Source organism: Balearica regulorum, chromosome 3 (assembly GCF_011004875.1).
Source record: "Balearica regulorum gibbericeps isolate bBalReg1 chromosome 3, bBalReg1.pri, whole genome shotgun sequence".
Lineage (NCBI taxonomy): Eukaryota > Metazoa > Chordata > Aves > Gruiformes > Gruidae > Balearica > Balearica regulorum.
Genome location: NC_046186.1, coordinates 100,848,243 through 100,869,283, shown reverse-complemented (window position 1 = coordinate 100,869,283; position 21,041 = coordinate 100,848,243). Strand labels below are relative to the sequence as shown.

At 39.9% G+C, this 21,041-nt stretch overlaps 1 protein-coding gene across 1 annotated transcript in view; it reads right to left on the bottom strand.

The window, feature by feature from the left end:
- HHAT (hedgehog acyltransferase) overlaps nucleotides 1–21,041 on the bottom strand; it is a 160,271-nt gene that overhangs the window by 107,373 nt on the left and 31,857 nt on the right. The window contains 1 exon segment of the mRNA XM_075749183.1: nucleotides 16,087–16,122. Within this exon segment, the coding sequence (XP_075605298.1) occupies nucleotides 16,087–16,122 (36 nt within the window).

Below are 21,041 nucleotides of genomic sequence, written 5' to 3'. Positions count from 1 at the left end.
TCAGGCTTTCCCCATTGATTTGGTCTGTGCACTTGACAGCACTTCATAAAACCTTGTGTCACTGCTCCTTGCTTAAGGTGGATCAAGTTTTCATCTTTCCTCGGTTCAACAGAAGAAGAAAAAAACCCCAACATTTAAAACAGCAATGTGAGGCACAAAATAATTTGGAGAGCCACTAAGGGCATGTATGCTACTAGACACTTTTTGAAACTCACTTTTGAGCACTATGCCTCTGACCTGCACACTGCACGCCCTTCTCTAAGCACTGTCCAAAAAGCAACAAAGGTTAATGTTCTATAAAACAGATACTTGCCTCCTAGCATTGAAATATCTTTTAACTTGGTAACATTAAGTACATAAGACCATGTCTACTTTGAGCGATCTATGTATCACTATACCACATCTGCAGTTTTGTTGGCACCTGCCTTAACTCTTCTTCACAGATTGTGCCCAGAAATTCAACCACAGACAACTCAATCACAACTTTTCACTTAGTTATAGCTATGCTAACATTGCCACTATTCATTTTTGAGAATCGACAACCAAAAGAAAGAGATTGATATCACATCTACAGATTACAATTAACAGAAAATTGGTCTGCAGGAGCAATTTCTGCCTGCTGTATTCAATGCTTTGTCCCTATTAAGGCTATTTTTTATATACAAGTGAAATACTGATAGCTTCTATACAATTTCTTAACTTGAAGTCAGGGCTTAATTCCCACCTGCTATAACAACTACGGTACGCAACTGGAAACCTGCATAAGACAGAATGCCCTGCAGTACCACAAACCAAAACCCAAGGCAAAATCATGAATAAGAAATTGCAAAATTATTCGTTATAACTTTTGCTCCTTAACCACTGCTCTTAAGCCATGCAAAGCTCTGACCAGACACTTCAAAACATAAACAAGTCTTCAGTTCTGGAATCAGAAATCAGAGAAAATAAGGAAAATCTTGCAAAAGTGGGTATATCAGAGAACTAGAATGTTTGCCCATAAAAGCAAGGACAAAATTTCCAATAAATGTGATGAAAATCCTGGCAACTGAAATTCTTAAAACCTGACTGAACGCAGCACCACCAGTACTGTACTAAACAACAGAGTAATACTCTAGACCACTGGATGACCACTTAAGAAGCTATTCTCCAACTCCACATTATGGAAGTCAAGGGACAATAAAAGCATCTAGGTAATAGATGTCTCATTGTATCTAATCACCGAAAGTACGTTAATCCAAGAAATAAAATTTGGTTTTACGCTACTGAAATCAATTGTTCATGTGACAAAAATTAAAGACTGCAAACCTTTTCTGCTGAGTTTAAGCTTAATTACTATCATGCCAACATATGCAGAATCATCTTGAAATAACAGTCCAGAATTAAGATATGAATCTGAAGCATTGCCATCAAGTTTTAATACACTTAGGTGTTTCTTAAAATTGCCTCAGATTATGTAAAATACATATTTGCAATTGTCATTTTGTGAGGAATTAATTAGAAAGGTAAATTATACCTAATACTGTTTTTCTTTCTTCTGGTGCTTTAATGCTAAAGCCTAATGACTTCTAAACATAAAACATTATTTCCTTTCATGTTCCTCTTCATCAGTTCTGTAGATATAGGATTGATCAGCTCTGCAAAATCTGCCTGTATTTTGGCAATAGGCTGTACGATCCAAAAAGAAAGCAACACTTAAAAACTGCTAACAACTGCAAGTGCCAAGAGAGCACAGCTCCTACTCTGAGAGTTCAAAAAGAACAACATGCTGCAGGTAGCCCCCTCCTCGGAGGGCATTTCACCTACACGGCGGTAATTCTGATCTAAACCCATAAAGTCCAAAAGGCAGCGCACGCTACAAGCCATCGCACATGAAGATGCCGCTCCTGACTTGAGAAGTTCACGAATCACGAATTGCTGAAGACAGTTTACCGACAAGGCCTGACCAGGCTGCACACATCTCCTCGCTACGTGCTCACTGCTGACTTCTAGCAAAGACAGAGTGCTCGGCCAGGGTGAGCTGTGTGCTGACCCCGCACGCTTGCTCTTGTAGTTAATTATTGCTCTAACCTACCAGGCTCCACAAAGGAAGGTCTCCCAAAATCTGAGGAACTAAACAAGACTTCAGGTGACCTTCATTTCCTCAAAGTGGAGGCATCATCTCCAGTTTAAGAATCTCTGCCCCACAAGGCGCCATAATTTTGTCTAATGATGCTTTGATCTTATGCAAGTTTGCACTCACATACTTGAAATATCAATTAAAAAAAACTGCTTAACTGTTTTCCTCATCTAGCATTTCACAATGAAAAAAGGCCATTGCAAATTTGAAGATCCCATCTTCAAAAATGCACTTTGTCCAGTCAAGGCTTGCTACTAGCTTTACATACAGTTTCTTCGTACCACTTTATTCTTGCAGTGCTACCCCAAATAAAGAGTATGAATACAAACTCTCTTTACACCGATCATACAAATACTGGTTGTGACTAGATAACCAACAACTTAAAATACAATCTTTATGGGTTATTTTGTTGGTTCAGTTCAAATCACAGTGAGGGAAAGAAATCATAAATATCATTAAAAAACATTTCCACAGAGAGAGGGAGAGAAAGAGGCTAAAGCAGGTTTCCATGGTTACTTTGTTAACCATCTCCATTTTGCTGTTTACGTAGTTTAAAAACTACAAGACAAGACACTATAAACAAGAAGTGAAATATTTATTAAAATCTACATTACAGAAAGCTCCCACCATATGTCATCTGTTTCAACAGCTGACTGTCCGATGAAGCTCTAAAAGATGCACTGACATCTACTAGTCACTGGTGCTATCAAGTACATTACACAGGACGAACCTTTACTAAACACGCACAGAGGAAGCCCTTGACTCAAGTTCATTTACTAATATTTCATCTGTAATTTATTTTCAGTAGAAGATGATCCCTTGCCTTGAGACCAGTAATAAAATTGCAGGTATCTCTCTTATAAGTAAAAGCTCTTGCTTGGCTGTCAGCTAAAAGTAACTGACCACCAAAGGCTGCTCTCAAGCTCTATCCATTTCAACAGCTGCAGTTTTAATCGTTTACTTCTGATGCAAAAGAAGTTCCTCTTATCTTGAGTCATCACCTTAAATGAAAGGTTAATTCTGTATAACAGCACTTTTCAGCCAAAATGTCATCTAAATCAGGCCATTTTTATTTTGATACCCTGGAAACTTTTATTTTAGCTAGGCTTCTTATTGTTTGGGGGAGGAACGTAACTTGGTGATACCACTGGTACTGGGAAGACTCCAGACTCGCACTCGAACACCAAGAAGTTCGCTAGGGAGTCCCCAGTGCAGGAAAGTCAGGAGGTATTTTGAGTCCTTGGTATCTGAACATCAACTGCATTCAGTTAAGAGGCAGCACATAGCCTTAGGTCCTGTATGCGTCATGCAGCAACCAAGCACAAATAAACCCAAGGTAGGTTAACTCCATTACTGACAGCAGTCCTGCAGCACCAATTTCAGCATGAGGTCACAAGTAGAATCAGAGAATCATTTAGGTTGGAAAAGACCTTTAAGATCATCAAGTCCAATCATTAACCTAACACTGCCAAGTCCACCACTAAACCATGTCCCTAAGCACCCACGTCGACGTGCCTTTTAAATACCTCCAGGGATGGTGACTCAAGTAGTACAGTATAGTCTAAGTAGAGTACAGAGAACAAGACAGACATATTTTTCTAAGAAGCAATGTTTTTCCTGCTGTGTCTTGGCCAAAAAGCATCCTGGAAACTGTTGCGCAGCTTGAACACGATCAGCCTCTCTACCATGTTACAGGCAAACTTCTGCATTTCACTGTTGCTGTGTGTTTGCAAAAATTTCTCTCAGTGAATACATTTATTACTCTTTTAGCCAATCTGCAAGTCCTGCAGAGGTCAGCTAATCTCTCCTCCATGGCAGGATCAACTCTATGTAGGTTACTCTCGAACAAGATTTTGTTCCTGAGTTGTTGCTACACTCTGAGGACCTTCGAGTGAGAAAATTTACCTGAGCAACCCATGGCCTGTTTTGGCTTCCTTTTTCCATCCATCCAGAAGAGATATTTTTTATATATTTTTTTATATATATATTTGCATTTGGCAGATCTCAAAGAAAAACACTACTGAAATTTATATTCTAATGTTAGCGCTCTATCACTGATCAAAAAATTAAGGTCAGTATTTAAAACTACTATGCCTCACCAACAAGTTGTAAATGTCGAAAATTTAATATTTTCAGAGCAATAGTCTAATCCAGATTTGAAAAGCAATTCATTGTACTGAAATGCTAGATACGTTTATGAAATAATCTCTAAATCTACCAGAACTGTCTCTGAAAAGCACTAGCACATGGAATGCCATTATCCTTATGGCTACAGCAGATAATGTTCATTATATAATATCAGTATTCACAAAAAATAGTAGAGCAATATGTATACATCCTGATTCTCTCTACATCAGTCAAGGTGGAAATCTGCTCTATTTAATGCTTTTTAAGTTTGGGGTAACATCCTGTAACTCAGGCAAGCAAACTGCATTTTGCTATTCCCATAGAACAGACAGCAGAGGTTGAAAGTGGAATTACTTTTCAAGCATCCAGCTATGTTGCTTGCAAAAACATGCTAAGTCTTCTCCAGGAGAAAGCAAACAAAACTGTGTGATGGCTGATAAAAAGTATTGTCCTCTGGTTGCCATGACCTTAGCTCATTCTTCAGCGCTGCATGCAGGTACTGCAATTACATTTTGGAGATATACTAGGAAGCCTACAGCGTGTTACTTTACTCTCATTTCAAACAGTAAGATAAATAGAAGTTTGCAGGGTTTGACCCCTCATTCCTTCAAAAATATGAGTTCTACCCAATTATTTATTTGTGACCTTTAAGATGGAAGTCTGCATGAGATTTTGATTCACATGGGCTAACTTCTTCAGGAGCTAGGGAAGGAGTGTTTCTCCTTAAACTGCATATCATAAACAACATATATTTGCAAAGACATTAACTGACATAATTTATACATGCTTTATTGATTTTTCCTTAGCTGCTTAAAAGATCACTTTTCACTACAGTTCCCTATTTACATTCCACCCAAGTAAATGCAATTAAAAATACACACAGACTGCAAAACCCCACAGCATTTTTTTTTTTTTTTTATACCCTAAATTTCTATCTGTGATAGAACAATTCCAAATCAAATAGTTACTTCCTGGCCTGTTTTATCATCTGTTCTTGGTGTTATGTAAAGAGCTTAAACTAAATATCAAGGTTGAGCTCTTATATAGCATTCTTAATCCATAGATCTCAAAGTATTTTACAAAGGATGATCATTATCCTGCCTCAGCAATGAAAAGAAAAAACATGGAGATCTTCAGGGTGAAATTCAGATCTCACTGAATTCCCACAGTCCACAGTGAAGCTAGGATTGCACTTTACATCGCAGCATCACCGCTCAGCCAGAACAGCATCCGTATCCTCAGACAGATCTCAGAGCCTTCCATAACACCGGTGGCCTGCGAGTTGCACTCAGCAACTCCATGTGCCATTTAGGGATCAATCCAGAGAGAATATGGCTTTCAATACGGTATCTTATTCAGCTTGACGTTCACTAAAATGTCTCCCATCCCACACAGGCAGCACTTTAACAATGTACTCCACCTTCTCCCAGGTATCCTGCTTCCAGCTCTAAACACACTAACACCACCATCAGTGCTGTAAATAACTGCAGTCAAGTCCTCTACTCAGGCTTTACTACTGAAATCAATACTGCTGCAGACAGATATACAGATATCAAGGTCTAATGACGCCACTCAGGTGTCTCAAAGTATTTTCACCTCCACACTGAAATCCTCAAAGCACCTGATCTGTGGGTAACTAGATATGAGTTATCAAGCCTCCTGCCTTCATCCTTTTCTCCCCTCTTTTAGATTTGTTTCCCGTACTCACTCTTAGCACCTTGCTCAAAGGTAAATATTTAAACTCTCAGACTTCTTTAACTCTATAAACTTCCCTGGACTATTCAGAGACCCTAGAACCAAGTCTATGTATTGGAGTTTACACGGTCAGGGACAAGGACTGAAAGCAGACTGTGTATTAACCACCACACAGGTTACTGACTGGGGTATTGATCTGATTGCAACTGGTCCGTGCTACTGCAGTGCCCTAACATAAGCAGTAAAGCTAGCTACTTCAGTAACACCTCCAATAATGTACTATCCAGGTGTGATGATCTGAAAAAACTTTGTAACTTCTGGCTTCAGACTGACGTTAAGGGGTTGTTGTTTTGACATGCTATATATCACAAACCACCCCAAAAACTCTTTGGACTCAGGCAAAGTCAAGCAAGCTGACCCTGAGCACAAAGATAAGCTGAAGAGCCGTGATCTTCAGGCCAGGATTCAGAACACTCCAGTCCCCAGCACGCTCCGTGTGGTAAGGTCGCCAAGGAAGAGAAACACATGGAAGCTTTCCTTCCCACAGGGATGGAGTCATTCGGTATTCCACTGTGCTAACCCAGTTAGGTTATTCTGAGCAGCTGCTCCTAGAATGCCATATGCTATATGAACTACCTACTGCCTGAACTGGTACTTTGAGGAAGAGAAGGCATAAAAGCAGAGGAGGTCGCATATTAGATTGCATCTTCTGGGACGCACATTTCCTAGAATGGGACCATCTTCAAAAAAAAAACAACCCACAAAGGCAGTCTTATGGACTCCCATGTCATTCCCTGCAACATCTCCCACACAGAGAAAGACGTTCTAGAGAAAGCATGGGTTAAACACGCAAAGTTTCACCCATTCCCAAGCTGAGCTAGGCGCAAGTGAAGTACAAGTACGGAAAGACAAACCGCAGCCCTGCAGATGTTGCCAGGCAGCTCTTCCTGCCTGCGTTTGGGCAGAATGCACTAGAGCAGACTCCAGGCGACTCCGGTTTCTGACCGACCCGGTGAGCACCGCCCGGGTGCGGAGGCGAGGCCAGGCCAGGCCAGGCCAGGCCATGCCCCACAGCGAGCGAGCAGCCCCACAGGCAGGCAGCGCCCAGCGCGCGCTGCAGGCAGCGCCAGGGCAAGGCCGCCCCCTGGCGGCAGCGAGCGGCCGCGCTGGTGGAACCGCCCGATCGCCGCGGCGGGGTCCCGGGGCGCGCCCGGCTTAAAATCGCGACAGCGACGGGAAACCCGAGTGTCCTTTTGGAAACACAGGTCCCCAGGGACCGCTACCACCGCGGCCTTCTCCGGTACCGAAATAGCAGCCAGCCAGAAATAACGCCGCGGTAACTGCAGGGGTTCGCTCTCCCCCCGGGCAGGTGAAGCAGGGCGGCAGGCCCGCGACACGTTTGTCTGTAAGGGGGGGATGAGAGGTAACCTCCGAGCAGCGCCCGCTCCGGCTACAGAGGTTTGCTCTGAACCATGTGCCGGCTACGATGGAATTTATGGCAGCTGTGGCACATACAACTAATTTACCAGAAGCTGGGAGTAGAAAAGAATGCTCTTTTCATCCTATTTTTTTTTTTTTCTGGCGCTGGTCTACATCTTAACAATTCCAATATACTCTCACACCAAAATAGCACGTGGCTTTCCGAAACACACCTAAAACAGAAAACATGAAATAATGTTGAGATTGAAGATTATACCAACCGCATCCTATTATTTGGAAGTTATAATCATGTCTCTTCACATGCCAAAGTAAAAATATGGACCCACAACACAGGGCAGAAAAAAAAAAAAGTCTTTCTCACATTAAAAGTGAGAAAGACAAAAGAATTAACAAAGTTAAGCAGAAATTTGTAAATTTATACTCCAGGTCATATAAAACCTTTATACGTATGTTTAGCTTCAACTACAAGTGCTTGGTGGAACTGGAAGCACTACATAAATAATATTTTTTTATTATAAATAACATTTCTTATATATTCAGGTTTGTGACTCTGAAATACAGGTTGCTGCAGTTATAAAAGACACCAAGTCCCTCAGACTGAAACCACACATAAACTCCAGCCAAATTCTAGCCCTTAAAGTCAGGGACAAAAGTGCTATAATTTCCTGGACTTCACAAAGAATAAATTCAGCATCCTTCCAATCTCAGGTGGTTCAAGACTCCTGGGCACATACTTTCTGCTATTATATTGAAATACAGCCTTTGATCTACCGCCATTACACTACTCAGTGAAATTATTTAAAAGCGGCCTAAAGTGAATCTCAAAATACTTCACGTTCCACAAACGACATATTTCTTGCTCACAGATAGTAACTCAAACACCCTGCAACAAAAATAACAAACTGTTTTAATTCACAGTTGCAACACATAAACATGATGAGATCTGTACCTTGTTAATCCCGACTTTGCCACTACAACAGTTTAAGTTAAATGTCACATTTACATAACATTTACATAAAGATTCAGTTTTGTTTATACAAAACCCAGCCTTATTTTTGCAACATGCTCAATGCTAATTCATTATGTAACAACAGATTGTTTTCTCTATTACAGAAAAAGTTTAATTCTGAGAAGATGTTTGAGAGGCTGCAGTTGCTCTGAAGCAATTTACCATCATTCTTCATTACTGTCTGATCAAGGTTTTTCTGTTGTTTGATTTCTGGGGTATTTTTTTTTTTAAACAAATTTGAGGTTTTTTTGGACACCGTCCCACTCTAAGCAAGACACCCCAACTGATTTTGCACATCACAGCCACTTGTACAATCCGGACTTATGCCCAGCGCACACGGAGCAGAACATTCGCGGAGCCTCTCAACACAGCTCACGAGAGTTCAGGTTTGGACTTTAACCGCGGTAAGGCTGGATCTTGTGGTTTGAAACATTTTAGAAGCTTTCAAGCTCTGCCCAGTTTGGTTTGGTTGGTTTTTTACTACCACTTCAGTGGTATCACTGCTTTCAACAGGAACACAATTAGACTGGTGCTGACCTCTTCAAAAATTGCCAGCACCAGCAAACATTGCAAAACTTCCAGCACGTCTCAAAGCAGAGCTCACGGGAATCTGCAACGCGGCTGGATGTAACGGCAATATTTTATAAAAAGAGTGATAGCTTTCAGCTCCTCCATGCAGGGGTCTCTACAGATAGACTGACTGCAGTTCTCTTCTGTATTTTAGAACTTTAAAACGATTTTTGCAGAAAACCTAAAGGCCCCATATTGAAAGTAAATTTAACCAAGAAACATCTCCTAAACCAATACCACCACCTCTTCCCTGTAATAAAATAAACATTTTACCTTTAAAACTACTTATAAAATAGACACAAAGCCATTCAATCACTAGATATGATTGCTACAATTGCTTTTATTAGGAAGAAGACTACATTCTTGGGTTTTCAATGTGCTAACTTAATCACAAAATTTCAGGTCAGTCTCTACAAGGGCTGTCTCCCCTACATGATATCTCCATCACCAGATGTACAAAAGATGGCAAGAATCACCTTTTGCTCTTCCTAGCTCCTGGGCTAAGGAGGTACTGTTACAGAGGGGCTTTTTTGTCCCAGAGGATGTTTTTGTCATGTAACTGGGAAACAGCCTGTTTCTGTGTTAGTCTGATCTAGAAGCTTTTTTCACAGCTGGACATCCTTGACTGAAAACACTGCTTCTGGTATTTCCACCGCCCTTATCGGCACTGCTCCTGAAGAGCACAGTGATCTAAGGAAGTCAAGACTAGTGAATATTTGCTATAGCCTCATGCCCTGCTAGTCCCTGCTTAGTTCAAAGGCTAGGGATTCAAGGCAGAAAGGACCCAAGACAGAATGAGAACACCAGTTACGCATATCCTACATACAGTGGTCCCACCTGCGTGTGACAAGTTAAGTACCAGCATCACTGGATCCTTCCCCAGGAAGTGTATCAGTAGATTTAAGTGGAATGATGCAGTGTGTCACTTGCATCTTCGGCAGTTTTTACGCTGTACATTACTTTGACAACTACAGCTAGATATAAATTGTTTTCCTGGTTAATCAATACAACACCTTTATGCCAGCACTGATCCAAGTGAGAAAAATGAGACAGAGACAAAGTTGTCGGAGACATACCACAGGAAACAAAGAATACTGCTTATTCAATGGATCTCCCATAGACACACAGGCTATGTATAGAAGTCAAACACATCTGCTCCTACCAGTCATCCAGGACTCCTCGGCAAAGCAGGACAAAGATTTGGCAAAATTAGTTAGGATTAACCTCATTTGGAATAGATTGGTGAAATCTACACAATGCAGAAATTGCCCCTTAGGGCACCATATTTTTTTCACGATGTCTGAAGGAAGGTGAGGGCAGCACTGTGGCCCATTTTTATGGCAGAACGCTAAGGTTACACACTGACTAAACACACAGTCTGAAAACAGACAGGAAGTCCTGAGGGTAATAGCCATTGGGGAAACACTAGGGGACTGCATAGGGCACAGGAAGACAAAGTTGGTGTATTTGTATCCACACCACCTATCAAAAAGGGCCTGTGGCATGAATGATTTCCAGAACAACGCTTAGATTTTTGTTCTTAAAGAAATGATTTGGTTTGCTCCAGAAGAGTACGGGCATACGTTGCTGTGAGAGTTGGGGTTGTTCAGCCTAGAGAAGAAAAGGCTCCAGGGAGACCTTATTGCAGCCTTCCAGTACTCAAAGGGGGCTTACAAGAAAGATGGGGACAGGCTTTCTAGTAGGGCCTGTTGCAACAGGACACGGGGCAATGGTTTTAAACCAAAAAGGGTAGATTTAGAAGAGATAAGCAAGAAATTTTTTACAATGAGAGTGGTGAAACACTGGAACAAGTTGCCCAGAGAGGTGGTAGATGCCCCATCCCTGGAAACATTCAAGGTCAGGTTGGACGGGGCTCTGGGCAACCTAATCTAGTTGAAGATGTCCCTGCTCATTGCAGGGGTGGTTGTCCCTTCCAACCCAAACTATTTTATGATTGTTGTGCATGCAGTAAGGATGACTAGGTGACCAGGACACAGAGTGAACCAAAAGCAAAACTTCTTGACAGAGCAGAGGAGAAAGGATGCATCCTTGTGGGACTTTACACCTAGTACTTTCAAAGGCAGAGGCAGTTATCCAAATACCTCTTATCAATCCTGTCACAAGAAAAGTGAAATCTCTCTAATACTGCGCTGCCTAGCCCAGCTACAGTATATTAGAACATCAATAGTATTTTATGGGCAGCCACATTCAAAGCAGCAGCAGCAAGACTGTATAGCATTAGCACTGGTATTTGGCTCCCAAAGACAGCCATGCTTTACACTGCATCCCACATGGCATCCCAGCAGGAAATCTGTGTCTAGCTAGAGCCCAGAATCACCTCTGATCTCACCTAGCAATGGAGTCAGAGGAGGGATGCAATACAAAGGGAAAGGGAGTGCTGCTGCAGATGCTGACTTTCCCAGAATGGAGTGTGTTAGAGAAGGTAAAAGCTCAAAAGAATTGTGGTGCTGGGTTTCTTCGTTTGGCTGGGTTTGCTGTTTGGTGTTTTTGATTGTGTTTGTTGGGTTCAGGTGGTTTTGTATTTGTTTTGGGTTGTTTTTTTTTTAAACAGCAATGGCAAGAACTGCTTGGGTTTTTTAAGCAGGGGCATAGATCTCTCCAGCTTAGGACGACCTGAATATTGTTCAGCTCTTCAGCAAGTCTACAGTTCCCATAGGGGTTACACTTAGAGTGACTTCTCACCATCTCAGTAAAAAGTTATGATGTCTTTTGGGAGGAAATCTGCACTTTTTCTAAAGTTTTACACAGGAACTGATCTCAGCGCTACCATTCTGAATGGAGTGGAATAACAAGGAAAAAACCTGACTTCTTATAAAATTTACTTAAACCAGTTATCAGATAGTTCATTAACATCATCATTCTGTTATTCTTTTGGGTAGCATAGAAATATGTAGGGTCCTATAGGATTCTATAGAGAATGAAAACACAAGTTGAGCCAGCTCATGAACAGACTTTTCCTTACCTTCCTTCATGAGAGTACCTAATTTAGAGCCATAATCCTTCTTTTGCCATGCAACCATTCTGCCCTTACATGGACTTGCCCTGTTTCTAACTAAAAAAAACTAGTAGAGGTGGCAACACATTAATTTTAATCACAGAGCTGAACTATGCCTTGCTTCACCTGAGAAAACTAGAAAAGAAGATGCTTTTCAAGTTCTGTTTTTGGGGAACCTTTGCACCAGGTAATAAGCTAAACCTAAATAACCTGCAACTCTAAATAAGCTAAAGTAATTGCAAGCCACATGAGCACTGCTAACAGATGGACACCTTTGAGAAACATTGGGAATGTGTGGTCCTGCAGCTCTTTTCAAAGCAAGATCTGTACTGGAATGAGTATGATTCACATATTTTCAAAGGCACAGCAGTGCTGAAAGCATGGAGATTTTTCAAAAGGATCATGCCTCCAGGAACTGTCAATTCTTCTCCACTGCCCTCATCAGTGTTGCCCTAAAGGAAGCACTGTTTGGCATTAGGACAGTAAATATTCTCATATGTTTGTGATTTTATTTCATCTAATGCCCTGTTCTCAGCACTGGATTAAATGCTTGGATAAAATAGCTTCAGCGAGCAAACAGCACCAGGCAGCCTCTTTTGCTCTTTCCCCTCTGAACTGCTACCCCAAAGGCTATTTTTATGCATTTTGAACTCTGAAAATACATCCATTGCTCTATTCTGAGAATACCTAGATTTAGGAGAAATAGGGTTGTTTTTCCTATAGTCACAATGAAAAAATATTGCTATGTTTGTGTAGCACTTGTGTGATTTAAGTGACATTGATTAATGATTTTGCTGATACTAGAAAAAGTAACAAATACTTTATCATTGTGTGAAAACAGTGGGCAAATGACCTTCTAAGTATGGTAGTACATTTTTAATGGGTAGTATCAAAACCCAGTTTTCATCTTGAAATTACTGATCTTTCCTCCATGAATTTCTAGGATCTCTGCTTCAAACACTATGGTGTAGCTAACAAATGTTCAAGGCCCAGACCCCGATGTACTCAATTGCACTTTAATCTCACAAATAGTAGTTCCATGATAACACAATATTTCAGCATGCGAGTAAAGCAATTAGAAGTCTCATCTTACAATCCAGTTGAGCTGAAGCCAGTAAACACCACAATTAACCTTTTCAGTGTAATACACACTTTTCAATAATACATTTTAAATGATGGTATTTTTAAACCTGAGCTATCTTAAATGTATCAGAAACATAGTTCAAGCCACAGCTAGATGGCTGGGCAGAAATTTTTATATTTATTTTTTGCTAAGAACACAGAAGCAGCTGTGTAGCTGTAATTCTGTGATAATGTCATGCTTCACTCAGGCAAGCCATTGACTCCATATACTAGGCTATGTACAGTTCTAGTCCCTTCAATCAGCATTTTAATAAGTAATTAGGCACAGATTGCCCTTTCAGCAGAGACTGTTTTTACTTTTGTTGGCCTCGCATTTTATGTTGGAAAGTGTCATACCTGATTCCCTGTTCTACTGCAGAGTGGCATCCTTATATTTAAAACAATATAGTATTTCTTGAACATTTCAAATCTCAGCTCATAGATTTTTAACCCTTCCTGCAATGGTTTGTTTGGGTTTGGGGTTTTTCCCCCCCACTGTATTTCACACATAGTAACCCAAACTGTGAAGGGGACCGTTTGTGACAGATACTACATGAACACAGAAGGAGAAGATCTGCAAGTTCTCAAGAGCAGAGACTGTCTAGATAGGCAAAAACAAAGGCAGTAACTTTCTAAAGGTCGCATGGCAGACCAACAACAGAGATTTAACACTAAGTCCTCTGCTTCCTAGTCCAAAAGTCATCTATTAAAGAAATTTTCAGTTAAGGAAACCCAAGCAAAATGCATACTGCTACAACAGAAGGGGATAATATTTCCTCCTTAGCAGTACAGTTACAGAGAAAGTATCTGATGGCTTCCCAAGTGGTTAACAGGGGTAGATGACAGAGTGAAGTATTGAAGCCAAGGTTAGAACACCACACTGCATAGAACCCAGTGGGCTTTGAAAAAAGTGACACATTAGTCAGAGATGACATTCAACTCATTCAAATTCAATGACTACTTGTGGTTCAGGGATTGCATGAGTGTACAATTCCAATACTGCATCTCCACAGGACGTAAAACAACGCAGTTTAAGAGAAGAATGTCTTATTACATTCTTTATATTACGCAAGTGAAAGCATGTTTTGTGGCAGAAGCATTAAGAGCTCAAACTTAGTACATCAATGCTTACCATGATTCTATTCTTGTTTAAGTAGTTGTACATATTCCCAGAAGACCTTGTGCACTGTATTCCCTTTACAACTATAGTTTATTTTTAAACCAAGTCTCATATGATGACTTCCAATTCTTATATGATTATTTAAAAATAAATCAATCTGCTGGTCAAAATACAGATGCAACTTTTTTTAGAACGGATACCAGAACTTAAATACATTAAAACTGTATCTACACACTGAAATGAATGTATCTTCAGCAATATGGACACTATGGCTTTAGTAAAGACAACTGTCTGTTAAAAGCTGTCATGTTAAACAAATACATAAAATAGCCCTAGTGTTACAAAGCCTACTGCTCAAAGGTTATGAGATGTCAGGATAGGGGTTTGCCTGTGCAACCTTAAAAAGAAACCTGATTTTCCCTGTGACATGGGCTTTGTCTGATCTCCTTTCACATTTTTTTTTGCATTTGGTTTAAACCACAAAAGCACAGTGCTCAACATGATACTACCCAGTATTCTTCCCTTTAAGAGATGCCCTTTGTGTTATTGTCCAACTGGCACCCAGACTTTGCACAGGGAATTACCATTTTTTCCTGGATTTTGCCATTGTACTAATAATCTAGAGAAGCTGAATCTGAAAGGAGTATCTCAGATACTTTAGAGGACAAACTGAAAAGAACACTTACAAGTGATGTCAAGTCTAAGGCAGAGAGATGCTTCTAGGCATTTATCATTCTGTCTGGAGCTGTATGCTTGTTGTACTAGCTACAGTCAAGAGCAGTTAGCAGTGTTCTGAAAACATTACAAGATGCATGCTTCAAGTGAGTGACTAGAGCAGTGAAAAGCAATCAGGAGCAACCAATCTGTTAGAGCTCTGGGAGCCTGTGAACCAGTGCTGAAAAACTCTGTATTAAGGCCACAAGGACTCATGAGTGTGAAGGCTTAGCAGAACCTTTATCCAGAAAATACAAAGCAGCCTAAAATAATGAGTTCAGTACCAAGGCCAAATCAAGGGAAGCCTAAGATCACCTGATCCTTATGGTGGTACCCAAACAACATGCTCTGGCTCATGTACTGCATTCATTCTTCCAAGGTAAAGTTCTTCATAGATGGATACTGCAACACTTTAGGTGGGATGAAATAAGTGAAAGAATCAATTTAAGGGCCTGAAGACCATGACAAACTTCATCTTTCATGGTACGCATCGCACTTCTTTGTAAAGGTCAGTAGCTAGTGATAGGTATGTTACTAAAAACGAATGCAAGCACATTCTTAGTGAACACCTGTGATTTTGCTCACACAAAAGAACTCCAAACAGCAAAAACAGTTTCTCAGTGTAGCATTCAAATGCATTAACCTCACTTTTCTTGAAGTACCCTGCTTTAACCACTGCACTCCTCTAAGTGTCAAACAAGACACAATTATTTCACTTTCCTTATGTATCTTCAGAAGATAATCCATCCCATGCATTGAATCAAGTTTTCTATTGAGAAAATAAAACTGCTCTCCACAGTCAATTTCCTACAAAATTCAAGCTCTTATTAGGAAGTACAAAGGTTCTTGAGTTTCTAGTGGAAAAACGCTAAAAAAGTTTTTTTCAGTACAAGAAAAATTAAGATGACTTCTTTAGGAATGAGTGGAATACTGCCACTGAAATTTCCTGAGTTCAGGTTTTCCTGAAGAGGTTCCTTAGAGAATGACATTGGGTACATATCCAAGCCAAACAGTTCAAGTTTCTCAAACTAATATATAAGTGGAAGACAAAAGAGGATCTTGCCACAGAAAACATCAAGTAGTATTGAGTTCACATGACCAGTTTAACAAAATGCTGTTTAATAAGGAATTGCAATTCAAAATAAACTTTAGCTTACCTGACCAGGAAGCGATGTAGCCCAACATCAAAACTTCTGTAAGAAAAAAGTCACCACATTTTAATTATTAAAAGATACAACTATGTTGAATATTGTACAAACACTGCATTGCAAAACAATCAATAATAAAGATAAATATAAGATTACCAGAATTAATAAAAACAGAAGTGTTATATACAATTTCCTTTCTGTAATGACATGTGAAATTTATCATCATCATATGGAAAAATTTAGATTCATGTTAAAAAGTCATAAATCCCTATTGAATATCTCTTCAATAAAGCAATAACATTGAGAGTAGTATGCTCTATGTGGGTTATAAATTGCATATATTCTGTTACTAGAAATAATTTAAGCATCCTGATGACCAGTGACTTCACATGTTTCCTGTCATATATGCAGGTGGATCCTTTATGCAAAACTTTCTTTCCCCTTTTCTGCTCTGTACTGCACTAAAAATGCAAGTGATTGCTGTGAACTCTCTCCATGATATGGAATAATCAAAGAACCCCCTTATGTCTCCTTCAGATCCACACAATATACTAAGAAGTGGGCCTCAGCTCTGGTGAGGAAAATAACTTCGAGGACTTCTGACAAGTACAAGTTAGATCACATCAAATCACAAGAACCATGCCTGAAAACTTTAGCGCTAACAACCTACTGTAGACTACAGTAACTGCCAGTGTTTCTTTCCCTTTTGTTTCTTCCATCCCTCAGCCAGCGCAGAAGAACCAAGCTCATGAACAACATACTAACAAATCCTTTCCACTACAGGCAGGTATTAACTGATTTGAGATTTTTACCGAATTTCTGAAGTATGTGCTAGTTTTATGGGACTATCAATATAAGCCCAGATTAACTGTGTGCATAACAGCACAATTGGAAAACACAAATGTCCTTCTAGTGCTGGACCTGCTCTGAAATGGGCTTACATTCTGTACAAAGAAAACATTTTAGCATATACTAAGCTCTTGAGCATCCTGTTCCAAAAAAACCTAATTGGTCATTTGAGTAGAACAAATTTCTTTCTTAAAAGCTGCCTCGCAACAGAAAAAATATTCTGCCAGAAACATGTACATGATCATCATTAAAACTGTGTTTTCACATCCCTTTCCTAAAATCATTCCCTATTTTACACTGTTATATTACTGCGTAATTACACTGCATGAAGTGTATCCAGTTATCTTTCTGCATTCCTCCTGCCTGGACACACACTGTAACTTGGCTCCCCATCTTCACTAAAATATTCTGTATCAGAGCTGCCCACAATCTATATTTATAGCTCTGAAAAAGCTTTTGTTCCTAGGGCCAAGCACTTGAGTATGTATGTGCTGGGATGGGGAGAAGAAACTTGTACAGTTCCAGAGAAGAGCTGTATGCTAAACAGTCATCCTACACATCTTCACCCAAGCTCCTGTTTTCAAGTTCTCCTAGCTATCTTCTGACAGCAATGACTGAGTCTGCTACAGCCTCTGAAGGGACACAACTGAGCTTCTTGCGGACAGCGATGTGGAGTACAAAAACATCACAGCTTTTGACACTGACTGAACCAAAAGCCTTGGCCTACAACAAGCATGGTCCTGCTGACTTGAGATCAGAGTTGAAGGAGATTGGGGTGGACAAAGCCAAGGCAGAGTGGGTTCAGATAGGGAAGGAGAATGAGACTCTCTGTGTGAACTTACATGCCATCTTTTTCTCCCATTTTTCAATCTTTCCAAAACATAGTGCACTTGCTATTAAAAAATATTTATAACTTTATTTCATATAGGCTACAGCTATTAAAATATTTCCACAAACTCCTCAATAAACATTAAAAATGAACATGTATAGAACCAACCTGTTAGAATACAGAGGAAAAAGATCAGAGCCTCAGCAGGTATAACTCAGCATAGATAGACAGGGCCCTTTATTCCTCAGTTTGATGCTGTACCGATACATTTCAACTGACTATCCAAGATCCTGAATTCTCAGCGTAAGCAGTAATTTAAAGATGTAACTACACTATAACCAAGAGAATTATGAGGATATACAGTAGTAAATTGTGCACCTAAATCTTGAAGACACCCCTGGACAGTATCATTGATTGTTCAGTCTTGTTCTTGCTTTTGGAACTAATCTCAAACTGTAAATGGGAGAAATAGTTGCATTACTTAAGGCTATGGTTATTTGGTACCTATACTTCTAAGCATCTAGGATAATGATTAGAGACACTATGCAAGGCAAAAATACTGAAATATTGATTCTGGGAGGCTGGTTTTGACAAAACTTTACCACAGACACTTTCAACCATTCTGCCTGTTCATATTTAAGTACATACCGCATTTAAGTCTGCAAGTGATAGGACAAGAGGAAATGGCCTCAAATTGTTCCAGGGGAGGTTTAGGTTGGATATTAGGAAAAAATTCTTTACTGAAAGGGTAGTCAGACATTGGAACAGGCTCCCCAGAGAGGTGGTGGAGTCACCGTCCCTGGAGGTGTTCAAAAAGTGTGCAGACATGACACTTTGGGACATGGTCTAGTGGACATGGTGGTGGGTTGACAGTTGGACTTGATAATCCTAGAGGTCTTTTCCAACCTTAAAGAGTCTGTGATTCTATGTAACTAATCCCCCCATTCTCAGATGGAAAGAGTTAACAAGGGGTAAAGAGGGTTTGTATAGCAGTATTCAGATCACAACTTGGGGGTGGAATAACCAACTACATGAAATGAAAAAAGAGAACAAGTAATCACATTGCATTTGTATTAAATTCGTAGTGATCCCTTCGACTTCACAGGAATCTACCTATCAGGCATGACAGGGTGCCCCCCACAATTAACTCAGAATGACACATGCCATATGAACATGATTATCTGCTGTCTACAAAGTACACCCATATTTAATTGATATTGCAACATAATTTATAATCAGCTTCATTCAGCTTGTTCAATCCTGAGCTTCTCTGCAAAATACAGGATTTATCTGGTAGCCCTTGCAATTTAGAGTGCCTCAGTTACATAAAAGTTTCACAAGTGCTTTTTTAAAATCCTATAATGAGCACAATTTTCTGAATGAAAGGTTAATTTAGATTTTAATTAAAACAAGAGAAAGTATATCCACAGCAATACAAGTAAAAATTAATGCACCAGTTAAATTCTCTATACTGCTCAAATGTCAGTAGCAATCTATTATTTTAGTTTGGTGAGAAACAATGGGTAAGATCTAGTTTATTAAGGTAGTAATAGTAGTCTTTGAACAGGAAAAAACCTTGACTAGTCAGTGGAACAATAAAGGGAAGATATTTAATCTCCCTTTCATAATCATGTTACTCATTGCAGACAATTTGATAGCTATTTGCTTTATAAAAATGTCTCTAATTCTGTTCTTCTGAAGGGAATTGCAGTTCTGTACACAAATTTAATGTTTTTAAGCATGAAAGTTCTAGTTTCTGATGCATTTCAGTGAAAGATTATACATATAAACCTTCCTAATCAAATTCATCTTTTGCTAGTATGCTAACTAGAAATCAGTGACCAACAAAATACATATACTAAACTGACAAGGTCCTTTTCCAAAATGTAATCTTTGAAATCTCTGCCTGTAAGCATACATCTCTCCTCAAGGTACATTTTAAAAATTATTGCAGACATGCAGTTTCTGCTTTGAAAGCTAAATGCATAATGCAACAAGCTGCCTCCAAATTTGCATTCAGCACAATGCTTTGAGAAGGAAGAGAAAAAAAAAGAGTCCTTATATAGAAGAGATGTGAAAAGGCAGAAGCATGCTGGTCTGAACCATGGTCAGTAGCAATAGCACACCCACTGAAATTGCAGTCCTGATGATTCCCAGAAAAAAGTACAAAACCTCTCTTTTTGTCCCCAGGATACAAAAAGGCATATATACATATATCTGAAAGCCAAATGAGCAAAACTGTGACAAGTTTCTGTTCATGCTGCAATTAGAGTATCAAGAGGAACCAGTCATCTGTTTCCCCTTTGTGTCATGGGTACTTTGGACTTGCTCTGACATCTCCATTTGTCCAATTTCCTTATAGTCCGTCCTTATTTTGAAATCCTGTGCCTGCCACTTAACAGTGCTGTAGAGTACAGTTTTCCAACTGCATCTGCCTATTGCAGGCTGGTGCATACTAATATAAAACCAGGATCAAAAATCAGTCAGGGGCCTTCTAGGAGATGGTTCATGTTTTCCTGGCCACATGCCCTGAGCCCAGCACAGGCCAGCAGACAGGGTGGCTTCCCCGTGGAGCTACAGACTGACATGCAGTGACAGACTCTTGTTCCCTGAGCATCACCATCCAAATACTCACCCTGTGCAGCACTATGTGCACATTATCCAATGGACTGTTTATTGTCCTCCCACTTTGCAAACTTGCGCCTTCCTTTAACTGAGGGAATTTGAGTTTAGACTTAACAGAGAAGTTGTATGAGCCTTTAGTATTGACTTTTAAATTCAATGAAGTTACACCAGCTTACTTAAGGATCTAACCCCACACCTACCCAGATGAAAACTGCTGTTCATTACCTGTATTAGGGACCACAACTCCATTGTGCTGGATAAGGGACCCCATCTCACAACAAGAACAAGGTTTGATTGTGAGACATTATTGCCAATGATTTACAGCATTAAAAAAGTAAGTACCAAGCATATGTCAGAATCATATGAATCAAAGCTAAGCTCATTACTGGAACAACTTTTTATGAACTTAAATTGCAATAATTTGAGTTGTCAAACCCTGATTTTGTATATACATATTTTAAGCCACATGCTGAAGAGAAACCAGCACAGCTTTACTTTCCATTATTTCCTCCCCAGGACTGCTGGGTTGCATACTATTCCTAGAAACAAAGCACAAAAATCATGCATCATGTCACATAATCTGGGAAGTATTTGGCTAACCATGCACTTCAGCAAAGACGCCCACTGCAAGCACGTGAGATGGCACTACTCTGAAAAGCCT